This window comes from Conger conger, chromosome 1 (assembly GCF_963514075.1).
Source record: "Conger conger chromosome 1, fConCon1.1, whole genome shotgun sequence".
NCBI classification, from domain to species: Eukaryota; Metazoa; Chordata; class Actinopteri; order Anguilliformes; family Congridae; genus Conger; species Conger conger.
This window is the reverse complement of record NC_083760.1, coordinates 9,048,392-9,061,543: the sequence shown is the minus strand read 5'-3', so window position 1 is coordinate 9,061,543 and position 13,152 is coordinate 9,048,392. Positions and strand designations below refer to the sequence as shown.

Below are 13,152 nucleotides of genomic sequence, written 5' to 3'. Positions count from 1 at the left end.
GCATATTTTAGGCTATTTACTGAACATGTATTTAATACATTTGAGCTTTTAAAATAATTGCTTCTTTTTCAGTCAGAACTTAATAACGGAAATACTGTACAACATAGTTTTTCCACCTTATCCACTTCATACAAAGACGATGTTCATGTTTTCTTCAGAACAAAATGTAGCCTTTTGCAAATTGTGGTTTGGTATCTTGTTAAGTAATGTTTGTTAACTGTGCGTAATGGCAAAAAAAATGCACAAACACACAAAAGCGCAGTGAAAATCACCGTTGTCGATAAGATAAAATTTGCAGGAATACAAAACCTGTCAGGTTTTAGCTGAGATTCCGGAAGCTATGCGAACCATCAAACTTAAAATTACTGTAACATTTACGATTTAGCTACCGTTTGTGACGTACATGCCGATGACGCCTTGCCGATTGGATCTATTGAGAGGTATGGAATTCCTTTATCAAGTTTGACGGACAATTTTATGCGTCTCCCTATTTATTTATTTATTTATTTATTTATTTATTTATTTATTTATTTATTTATAGCAGCGAAGGTATTGTCTAACTTGCACAAATACACACTGCTACGAGCAGGCTACGTCTACAGTCCACTTTCCTGGCCCAGACCGATGGTGTGGAATAGCTTGGAGATTTGTATAGCTTTAATGGGGGAGATGGTGATTGATTCTACCTGTAGCTCAGTAGATTCAGTGGAAAAGCCATATCCTCCATCTCTTCCTGCGGGGATAATTTCTGACCTGAGGATTCCCCATGACTATTGACATGTCCGTCTCAATGTAGAAATGGTTGCGCTGGGGTTCGCTGAAACTGTTTCATGCGAAGATTGTTTTTTTATTGCGCAGCCCATATTAAAAGTAATGGGCACGTTTGCATGTGGGAGAATGAAGTTCGAATAACATTAACATGTGCATTCATTCATGTATGGCTGAAAAACAGACGGCTTTGATTCTGCTTTCGTGTTTACCTTTGACTCAAAGCTTCTTCTTCTTCTTTTTCTTCTTCTTCTTCTTCTTATTATTAGTATTACTATTCATAATAATAATAATAATAATAATAATAATAATAATAATAATAATAATAATAGTAGTTCGAGTGGTCGTAGTGGAAGTATTATAAATGCAACTGTGTCCAGATACAATAAATAAATAAATAATAATAATAATAATAATAATAATAATCACACTTGCTATAATAATAATAATAATAATAATAATAATAATAATAGTTTATTTAATAGTACAGTTACTTCATGAATCCCGCATTTCTTCTTACGCTCCCGAGACTCGTGTTTATTAATTACACATAAACGCAAACTTTGAATTGGGAGCACAGCCTTTCGTCATAGGGGGAGCTACTCAAAGGTGCCTCGCGATCAACACGTAGAAATTATGCCGGGGTGTGAGATAGGGCTTGCTTTGTATTGTTGCCCTGGCTGCCGAGGCCCCGCCTCTGATGGCAGTCTTAAACCTGGCGCCCAGTTGAAACAAACGAAAGCCAGGGCTGAGCCTCCACTCAATCCAATTAAGGCGGACTTCAGGCACTCTCATAGGTGTTCATCCAGAAGCATCGACGTAGAGACAACGGGTACAGAGGGCTTTGACCAAAAAAAAAAAAACAGAGGGAGAGAATTTGCCCTGCCTTTTAATTTCCCTCTCTCCAGCCGCCGAACAATGTCGATGAGCCCCAAGCATACGACTCCTTTTTCTGTTTCCGATATCTTGAGTCCCCTTGAGGAGAGCTACAAGAAAGTAAGCATGGAGGGCAACAACTTGGGGGCTCCTCTCGCCACGTATCGACAGCCGCAGGTCTCGCAGGCGGCGATGCAGCAGCATCATATGGGCCACAACGGGACCGTGTCCGCCACTTACCATATGGCCGCAGCCGGGGTATCGCAGCTGTCACACACCGCAATGGGGAGCTACTGTAACGGCAACCTGGCGAATATGAGCGAGCTTCCGCCTTACCAGGACAGCATGCGGAACAGCACCCCGGCCACCGGCTGGTACGGAGCCAATCCGGATCCTCGCTTTTCTACAAGTAAGTGGAATTCATGTTTAGCCGTCGTGCGGACTCACGAAACGAAGTGGGTTTGCGATTTTCAGAATGCAAAATTTAAAGTTAGTTGTAGCCTACTTGAACGTGTGCGTGTTCATACAAAAACTCTAGGCTAATATGGTGATTTTGAAAAGTGACAGCAGTTTCTTTTAAAAATGTATGTAGCCTACTGAAAGCTTCGTCTCTACCTTAACTATTTTCCTTTTGACGCTGGAGGTAATTGCTGCGGTCCTGTCACACTCTTGTGTAGATGCAAAACCGAAATGCCATTGTTCAATGAACTAAAGGTGCTCCAAACACTCGTAATCATGTGTGCTAGGTCTGTCCGTTTTAGTGAAACTATTCTTAGGCGCCGGGGTTGCCTAATCAGTTTAACATTGGCTTGAACTATTTTCATTCCATGCATGCAATTTCATTATGTATACTTTTACGTCCACAGTCCACCAAAATACCCATACCCCCTACCCAAAAAAGAAACCCAAAAAGACAAAACATAACTTAATTTGTAATGAGAATGAAGTATCCTATACTTGTAACATGAGCCAATCAAATACGGGTATGGGTCAATTATGTACGTTGCAATCCATAGCAATGTGTTTGTTGTTTTGTGTGCGTGTGTGTGAAGGGAGATAAGTTAGAGAAGGGAGACAAATTTATCCAAAATTATCATGCATGATGAGTGTAGAGCGGGATGTTCATCTGTATCTGCATTACTGTCCCATATGTTTTGTTCATTATTCAAATTGCACATTTATTGTTTGTTATTTTTTCGCCGCAGTGTCCATGGCAACACCGATATTATTTTATAGGAATTACTGTAATAAGACATTCTCTCTTTTTTCCAGTCTCTCGTTTTATGGGTTCGTCCTCGGGGATGAACATGAGCAGCATGGGGAGTCTCGGTTCCCTGGCGGACGTGGGGAAAGGTATGGGCCCGCTGTCCACCGCTCCACGCCGGAAACGCCGCGTGCTCTTCTCACAAGCTCAGGTCTACGAGCTGGAGCGGCGGTTCAAGCAACAGAAATACCTTTCGGCTCCAGAGCGAGAACATTTGGCCAGCATGATCCACCTCACTCCGACCCAGGTCAAAATATGGTTCCAGAACCATCGATACAAAATGAAGAGACAGGCCAAAGACAAAGTGTCACAGCAACAAATGCAACAAGACACAGGTTCCTGTCAGCAACAGCAGCAGTCGCCCCGGCGGGTGGCCGTACCGGTGCTAGTGAAAGACGGTAAACCGTGTCAGGGAGGCACACACACACCGAGCTCTGCCATGCAGAACCACCACCAACAGGGCAGCAACGTTATGATCGTATCCAGTAACAGTTCGACAATGGGCCAGCATCAAAGCCAACAGGTAGTCAGCGCCGGTCACTCTCCAGATTTGGTTCAACACTCCACTTCCCCTCCGTCGCTCCAGGCCCAAGTTTCGGGACTCTCTCATCTGAACTCTTCTAGTAGTGAGTACGGCACGGCCCTGCCGTGCTCGGCTTTGTTGTACGGCAGGACGTGGTGACAACAGTAACTACGATAATATAGACAAGAGAACTGTGACTATGAATCTGTCACACTCCGAAAGTTTTTTTCCCCTTATATTTCTTTGAAGAAACAATGGTTTACCTTCATTTGGATATGTAGACAGCTGACAGAGGGAATCAAGAAGAAACTGAAAAAAAACAAACAAAAAAAAAAACAAGAAATAAGTGTTACCGAGTGGATGCGCAAACTCCTAAAAGCGTCAAAGTTGGAAGTATTTATTTTCATTAAAGCGAGGACGGGTTTAGTCCCCAGATTATTGTTTCAGAGGAACAATGCAAGGGTCAAGATGTTCTTTGTGTCTTCATTTGAAGGACAAATTCAAATTCAGTTTGAAACAGGGACTAGGTTGGGCTTTCTCAAACTATTTAAGGGGAGACAAAATGTCTCTGATTTATAATAGCTTTTTATGTAACACGTAGTTTGTATATTTCTGTAAAAGGTTTGAATTGGATACATAGCTTTTAGTAATCTGTATGTACAAAGTTTTTATCTACATTGAAGTTTCCTTGTCTTATATTTAGGTTCCATTGTTATTTGTAAATTTAATTTTCTTGTATCGTATAGGCTATAGTTTCTTTGCCATAAATATAGTCATACAAACATATTAATAAATTATGAAAATAAATTGCTATCCCCTTTATTGAACTTGGCTAAAAGGTGAAAGTTATTCTGACTTGTTTATGGGGAGGACATTCATCCAGCTTGCCAAATGTGCAGTAGCAAGGCAAACAAGTAGCGTAAAATGATTTAATAATAATTATGTTAATAACGCAAATACTAAGAACAATAATAATAATAATAATAATAATAATAATAATAACAATAACAATAAACATAATCATAATCATAATAATAAGCTAATGTTACAGTCAAAAAGAACTGTAGAGGATTTGGCGCTTTGATCAGAAAAGATTAGGCCACTTATTTATTTGTCATGATTTGAGATCGTGAGATCACTACCCTTAAGAAAATAACATGTTACGCGGTGCCTTTACCAAAGGTGTGTGTTTATGTGGGGAAAAACTCGTTATTTTACAATGCAATGCTTCTTTCGCATATTTTGTGTGACATGTATTCGATAAAAATGCGGAAGGTAATTAAATTTATATTTCAAGGTTGAAGCTAGGGCGAGAAATGAAAACCCTTGTTATGTAAACGACTTGGAAAATCTTTTGCTTGTAGTAACGAACAGTCCAAAGTCCAGGAGCAGTGACAAATACTATCTCAGACAAATTTGCTCAACCTTTTCATTGGATATTAATGTTGTTGTATGTGGCGCACTTATTAGTTAGTCTTTAACACTTTTGGCAAATAATAATTGAACTATTTACGCTGGTTCATGCTTGGTTGTTAACGGAGTGCAACAGTGCATCTGCATATAGTGCAGCTATACAAAGCAGGTCTCGCAGAACCCGTGCACACAAACCGCATACTTGTATTAATGGGATATTGTGTACATAAGCTTATCTCGTAAAGATCAAGTTAGGTAAACTCGCCGTTCGGCCTTTTGTGAAGTAGGTGTGTGTGTGTGCGTGTGTGTGTGCGCGCGCGCGGGTATTTCGTTTGTAGGCATGTAAGGTTGAGTTATGGGTTCCTTTTTTGAGTAATCGATATAAAATAAACAACTGAAAGAACATTTATCAATCAAATCCCTGTCTAAACAATCCCATTACCCTTAAAAAATTCAACCGAACAATTTTCCTGCTCTTATCGGATGTGTCATTATCAATAGCTGAGAGGGGTAAAAGCTCCTTGCTGACAGACCAATAGGCCTATTATAAATCACAGTTACTTCACAAAAAGGAATGCAGAAAACTATAACTTCCATTGACGCCGGCATCCAATAGTGAATGTACGTTTGTTTTGCTGGGGCTTTTTCATTATTTTTTCTTATTTTTTGCTGTAGCCTACTCATTGGACATACAAAATGAAAAGAGAATACATATGGTATATATTCTAAGACTGATGGCAGACGTGTTAATTACAATAGATTGACTACTAATTACGAAAACAAATCTTTTATATAATGCAGGTCTCGGAGGTTCGACCTGTTGTCTTTCATTGTATGAACTATTTATGCATGTGGAAAAAAATAGGCCTACATAACATGGCTAGTTGGCCTATTGCGTTGGAAATGGCCTGTTAAATCTCATCTGATATTAACCAGGCACACAGTAAAATATCCAGTGTTAATTTAACTGTAAGAGAGTACATATGTGTCCAATAGGGTACTCTGTAGAAGTTAATTTAACACTGGACATGATACTGTACATTGGCTTTGACTAATTATCATTAGATTCAATATCCGCCGAGAACAGAAATACAATTTAATTAGGCTAAATTAAGTTTATCCACGTGGCAGTGCGACCTAGATTGTTTAGGTATGATATGGATAGGAAATACTATTCGGCCCTAAATATTAAAGCTATATGCATAGCTACTATTCCAGAAAATCTCGCACGTCTATATATTTTACGTCTATATGTGAAGACATTTTAATTTCTACACATTGATTGAATTGTGCCAATACATTTGTGATGGTGTGTGAATTTCATAAAATACTGAAATGCTAATTTAAATGTTTTATAGTTATTGACAACTTTTTTTTCCCACCGAGATATTTTAGAATGGTTGTTGTCAAAATGCAGGCTGTCGCTAATGGCTTTCCACAATCAATTCAAAGTTTTACTTGTTGCATTATAGTAGCTTATTTTATTTTTCCTGCCCAGCCGAGTAAAATATTTTACTCATTCATATAACATCTCAGTGGAGGCCCCTTTTAATTTACTTACCTCGGGTAAATACGTTTCACGACTTTATTAACTTAATTTAGGTTATTTATTTATCCCGGATTAAGACATGGCCATGTGATATTCAGACCTCATTCAGATTAAAAAAGATTAAGGCACTTTTTCTTCAATCTTAAACACATGTTGTGATGCTTCTTAATCGGTAGGCCTATTGAAATTATTGACGTGATTTCTGTTAACAATCTGCATGTAGCGCCTGCGGCTAAATTAAAAACAGGGCCGAGTCGCTACATAAGGCTTTCACTGGGCCTTTATCGCACAGGTGCATGTTCCTTCACGCTATTTCTAAAATACTTGTGAAGTCTGCAGGAGTTTTTGGAGCGCGCCGTGGTTAAAGATTAATTCAAGAATCCGAATATAATCTGAATAGGTCAACCACTGACAGATCCAATAAACTGGATTTAATGTTTATAATAATAATAATAATAATAATAATAATAATAATAATAATAATAATAATAATTTGTGGTTGTTGGTGTTGGTGTTGCAATTGTTCGGTCGACGAGCATTCGACTCTAATTTAATCTTGTTTCCAAAACATAGTGGAAAGCTTGTATGCATTGTAAAAATCTCGTGAAAACGTTTCAGTACTGTAGAAAACAACGTACAACGTAAAAAGAAAAAGAAGAAGAAAAAAACATGCCTAATCCAACAAGTGCAACAATAGTGACATTTGTATGGAGCCTACTTTGCAAAGAGGGCCTCGGCATTTGTGTCTTCCCCTCCTCGCTAGGATATTGATATCGTTGTAATATGTTTCGTGACGGGGAAGATATTCCACAGGTCAATTTCTTAAATGTCAAACACGACTACTTTTCGGCGTGCACCTGCACGCGGACAGAAACGCACGCGCACACAAACAATGCAACACATGTGTGCAAAGTCAATCAATTGCACACAATCTTAGCTACATGGCCTTTTATTGCTACTGAGTGCCACATATTCTAGTGTGATTTCGTCAAATGGTCAGCGGTATTATGGCGCGTAAGCAATTCAGTGGAAAATGAATGTAACAGGCCCAATGCAGATGACCCTCGGACACAGAACCAGTGGGTCACACTCATATCAGATTTCCTTAAACTGTCCATTGTCGTGTAATTCAGACAAATGCGGTTAACATAGATTTAGATTAAATAGAATAATTCTAATATCGCCTGTGTAAGACACAGTAGAGAGAGAGAGAGAGAGAGAGAGAGAGAGAGAGAGAGAGAGAGAGAGAGAGAGAGAGAGAGAGAGAGAGAGAGAGAGAGAGAGAGAGAGAGAGAGAGAGAGAGAGAGAGAGAGAGAGAGAGAGACTACAAAGCTAATAGAAATGTTTTACACTAGAAACCAGCATATGCGTTAGTGGCTATATCTGTTTTTGCCCCCTCCCCCTTTATATATTATAATTACCACTAAATCTCAAAATCATCATTAGTGTTTCGATATTTATGTATTTATTTGATGTGAAAAGTCTGTAAAATGGTTCCAAGTTTTTTCTTGAGGGTAATTAGACTGAGCTCCCAGCTTCAGCCTACAAGCGCGACCTTGCGCCACTAAGCGTTGGAGTGCCCTGGAATTAATGAGGTGGCTGATTGTAATGGGCTTGTTCTTTGAATTTTTTTTCCGCTTTCAATCAGTATTACCTCTGGCGAATTTCACCCCAAAAAAAGTCTTTCCACAGCCGAATCGTTCAGACACTAACTGAGGAGTAGACCATATGTGTGAGATGTGCACGCGCGTCCCATCATTCAATACGATTCAATTTAGTGTAACACATGCTCGGCGTATTTTTCTGCCCTTAACAATATAGCAACGTATGGTGGGCAATGTCTACTGGCGCGTTTGTAAACTCTGAAGGAAAGATTCAGCCACATGTTATCAGTTCGTTTATTTCTGACGTCTGTTTGTAATTTCTAAGGCGACAAGGTGAGTTTGGCGCTTTCAGAAATAAAGGAATAAAGTTGTCTAAATAAATACTCCAAAAAAGCATAGCTTGGAACCAACATAAAATGACAACAGGATATTGGTGCGAATTGGATTAAACCATTCTCAGAATTCCCATACTTTATTTACAACGAATGACTCTTTCAGCCATTCATACACACACCAACGAGGAAAGGCTGCCATGCAAGGTGCCAACCATTCGTCGGGAGCAGTTGGTTATTAGGAGTACTGGTACGGGGCACTTCGACAAACTCAGGACCGAGGATCGAACCGGCAACCCGTACCAAACGACAGCTCTTACCTCCTGAGCGAATGTCGTCATAACACCAATGATCAAATAACCAGCGCTATGTTGCTTCACGTTTTTACAAAGCATATTTTGGCTTTGTAGCCTAGCTACCGCTGTAGTCACTGCTGTGTGTGGGTCCGTGTATTTTTCTCTTCGCAGACCAAGTTGATCCACAGCTCATAATAGGAACTGGGGAGTTCCCTGCCCTGAACCCCCCGCTCGCCCACCCATCGCACCCCCACCCAAGTGCACTTTCACCACTTTTTTTTCTTATGGCTGTTCAGATCCAGAAATCTCCACTGCACATCCAGCGAATAAAATAAATAATTCCTCTCCCCCTCTTTTTAAAGTTCATAAGGCCCGCTGCGCCTCAGACGCACTGAATTTGAAGACCTTCGTAGAAGTAGGTTGGAAAAATATAAGCCAAAGTAGCAATTATGGCACCATTTCCTGTAGATAATCAAGCATTGATTAACATTGTAAAATGTTAATTAACCCTTGAACGCAAACCACACGCGTTGGTACAAATGCACTTGATCTGAATGCCATATTCCAGAAATTGCTTTAATTGGATCTAAAACATTTTTTTCACCCTTTCGATTTTTCACCTGCTGTCAGGGTGTAATGGAGCCAATGGCATGGAAAGGGGCCATCAACAATAATGCAAGGATGCGCTACCTATAGTCCCCTTCTTGGGTCCTCCGAATGACAAAGGTGCCCATAAACAGAAATGAAATCATAAATAAACATATTAAAATTGCCATATACAGTAGTGATTGTATAGCCTAAGCGTGCATACTAACTTCTTGCATATTAACAGGATCAAAGCACTCGAATAGGATGCAGGCCATTGCTTGCCAAATTATTAAAGTCGAGCGGAGTGCCAGCAATCTGAATGAGCCACATCAGCGTCATTGCTGAGGATGCCACCCGCAAATGAAGGAATAGTCTAAACTGTATTAAAGCATATCTTTATCTTTGTTATTCAAATGTTAAAAAAATAAAAAAATAAAAAAGTTTTGGATGATATACCCTATTTCACCTGCTGGATTTTCATACCAATTCAGTGATGCCATTGTGTGATTTGACAAAATAAAGGCCAATGACTAGGTGTATATGTTCTATGCGTTGTCAGTAATATTTACATTAAATAGTGCTTCGATTGCAACTGAAGATCAACGACAGACTTGTCTCTATTAACAGATTTACACATTTTACGCAACGGAAACTGTGAAAAAAGTCAAAACTGACGTGGTGTTAAAATAAGTTCGCGCATGTATTTTGGTCCTTTTAGTGGCCTACTTAGGAATTAATTTCAATACAGGCAGCTTGCCCGTCAAGCACATGGAAATTATAGTGTGCTTTGGGCTAGTCTATATTAAGATGGTAATTCGAGAACATTCCAAACTTTTCTCATAGCCTATACCTAACAGGCAAACTTTTATATCAAAAAATATATAAAGAAGAATACCTGAGCACTGGAACTAGATCTAATGTGGATATTATTATTTAATTTTAATCAATTAGGCTACTGTTCCACGTTTCCGTAAAACGAGCAGACTTTCACAAATTGATGAATCACGAGAATGGATAGCTAAAAGTACAATGTCTGATACCGGAGACGATAAAACAATGGTGCTTTCGCTATTTTGTTTCGTCGTAGCCCCTTGAAAAGACTTTACCTTAAAACTTTGCGTAAATTCGGTCATTCTCGAATGTAATCTTACAGACACCAGTGACTGGGATTCTATTAGATTTTAGTATGCGTTTTGTTCGGAACCGCTCTGAATGACCGCGGATTAAATTTGCATGTCTTAGACTCGGTGTGTGGTCTTTGTGTGGAGCTTGTAGCTATTGAGAATGACTTGTTGGAAGCGTGTGTGCTCTCATCTAGCTCCTTTAGCGCACACATTGTAAAACTCCAGCCACGCCTTCTGGCTCTTTTCGTGCAATTCTGTGTGAATCCGTTAGCAATTAGACACACATTTCAAGAGACTCGTATCTTAGCTCGAACTCAGAGCTAATATTAACCTAATCCTACTAACTAATTTTTCGTGTTGAAGGCAATTTTGGTTTGAATGTTGTAATCATTCCGACCTTTAGTACACTTTCTACCTGTTTAACTTAAATATGCTTTCATACAGAACTGCATCAGCATGTCATCTCTGCCATATATCAATCCATTATCAATTATGTGAAGTGCATAAAGGTTATAAAGTGTTCGCTGAACATTCTCCTATGTAAAGACTACAGTCCATTATTATCTAAAGCGTGATTGTGATGCACTCCAAAAATATAGGTTACATTTTACAACGCGCCCTTTTCGCGTTTCGACCAAAGTTGGGGTCAGCAGCTTGCCATATAATGAATGGGTATAAATAAACAATTTAATAGCCTACATCTTTGGAGACAAGTAGGTAGTATAGGCTACATATTGCAGTTGTCATTAAAATAAAACTGATGGTAAGACCTATTTAAAAGCTGTTTTTATACCAAAGCTAGCCTACTGGCTAAAAGGTGTGCTTTTATCCTACTTAAACTTCACTCGGTGTCACGGTATCAATATTTCATTGGTTTATAATTTTAATGAAAATTAACCTTTGGCCGAATATATTTCCTTAATAGTACAGGTTTAAGCCTAAACAAACGAGGTAACGTATATTTAACTATTTTCAGACCATAACGGCTTGTGAACCGAGCGAATATTGAAACTTCTGAAAAACATCGCCATGATACACATTCAGTGATAACGGTTAAGTTCCCGCCAGCTCCATCACCGTTGACACTCGGGCTATTGCCTTGCATTTTACCCCAGGTAGCAAGGTGAATTGCAAGTCCCCTCACACCCTGCCTCCAGGAAATAGGCACATTAGTATTGAATAGGGATCATAACGCACGTTCTGCGTGCTTCCGAAACGTCTTTTTTGCACATAACTGTCCCCGTAGCGTATCACGTGACACCAGTTTACAGTTACTGCTGACAGACCAGTGCATTGTGAAAACCCAATGAGCTTCGTCAAGCTAAGTTTTCGGCTTTGCATACAAATAGTTAGCTATTAGTTAAATATTACGTAGTATAGATTGATTACATTTTTGGCACCATTATTAGCGGTCCAAGCAACGCAGCTTTATAATTTTTTTAAATTTTATCTATGGAAAACGCTTATATCTCCTAGACGGTATGGTGAAAACTCATAAGCATATTTGGGATATGTGAAATTGCGACCTATTAGAATATGGCGTCAATTGGTGGCGCTATAGAGCACGCTTGGAAAAAAAACCCTTAACCTTTGAACCGTTTGTCCTAGAGACATGGGGCCAAGACTGCTTCTCCTCACAAGGGACACATATGTTGGGCCAATAAAATGACTAGATTTTCTGCTAGAGTGATAAGTGTTTCTAGATTTTCTGAGAAACACTAAAATATTATTCTCATACATCTGATTGATATCAGATTTGGTGTGTACCATCCTGGTACCTGACTAAATTACGAAGCAAAAGTTGATAGGGGAGACTGGGGATGCACTGGACACACACAAGCACAGATTTCTGGAAATGAAGCTGTTTTATGTTTCTGAAAAATATAATTTTAATAAATTATTTTTGCATTGCACTGCTGCCACACAATTGGCTGATTAGATAATCGCATGAATAAGGAGGTGTAATAAAGTAAAAATGTTCCTAATAAAGTGCTTGGTAAGTGTATATTTGTAAAAACGGATTTTGTTTGTTAGAATGCTGTTAGAAATAGGCCATTTTATATGTATATATATATATGTTTAAGAATAAAAGTCTTTATTTTTCATTTGTTTTATTGAAAAGAATGTACTGGACCGATACACAAGTGATAGTAATAGGGTGGGTCTGATTTAATCAAAATTTCTGTTCCTGTTGCATGCATCCCCAGCTAGTGTTACAACTCACCCCAGTGGTGGGATAGGTTGTAACAAATACTCCTTGTATTTGACATTAACTCACATTCTGTGATATTGTAGATGATATCTAACTGACTAGTGTTTGGAACAGACAAATATAGGTTGCTTATATCAAAGTTTGAGAGCTCTAGCATAAACACTCTTGACAATACAAAATGTGAAAGGAGTCATTAATGTGAAAAACATGGCTGCTATAAAATAATTTGTCATTTAGCATTGTTAGCCATTCTACCAATTTGAGAAATGACACTAAAAAATCGTCATCTCATGAAGCATATAGAGCAAGAACGCTTTGTTCAATTGCCTAACTAAATTGCGAAGGAAGAGTTTCTATGTTGAAAGTTTGTGAAATGATCGCCAAGTATATTTTTGTATATGAAGATGTGCATACAATGCTAAGTGACAGCCCTATTTTTGATCTGATTAATTCCAGATTTTATCTTTGAGCTGCGTTGGATTAAAGGCCTGGTCTATCTGATCAAGATACAACTTAAATGGACTCAATAGCCTGAAAAAGATGGCCCCCCATAAAATAATTGGACATCGAGCATTGTTAGCCGTTGTTCCATAATAAAAAAT

The 13,152-nt window shown here is 38.8% G+C and overlaps 1 protein-coding gene across 1 annotated transcript; it reads left to right on the top strand.

Annotated features, from left to right (window-relative positions):
- Window positions 1–1,556: 1,556 nt before the first annotated feature.
- Window positions 1,557–4,129, top strand: nkx2.1 (NK2 homeobox 1). Its single transcript, XM_061262132.1, has 2 exons — window positions 1,557–2,053; window positions 2,917–4,129. The coding sequence occupies exons 1-2, from the start codon at window positions 1,687–1,689 to the stop codon at window positions 3,588–3,590; spliced, it is 1,041 nt and encodes a 346-aa protein (XP_061118116.1). The 5' UTR covers window positions 1,557–1,686; the 3' UTR covers window positions 3,591–4,129.
- Window positions 4,130–13,152: the final 9,023 nt, after the last annotated feature.

Coding starts and splice junctions, on each gene's coding strand:
- nkx2.1 (XM_061262132.1), top strand. CDS start 1,687: ATGTCGATGAGCCCCAAGCATACGACTCCTTTTTCTGTTTCCGATATC. Junction 2,054..2,916: donor GGATCCTCGCTTTTCTACAA/GTAAGTGGAATT, acceptor TCTTTTTTCCAG/TCTCTCGTTTTATGGGTTCG.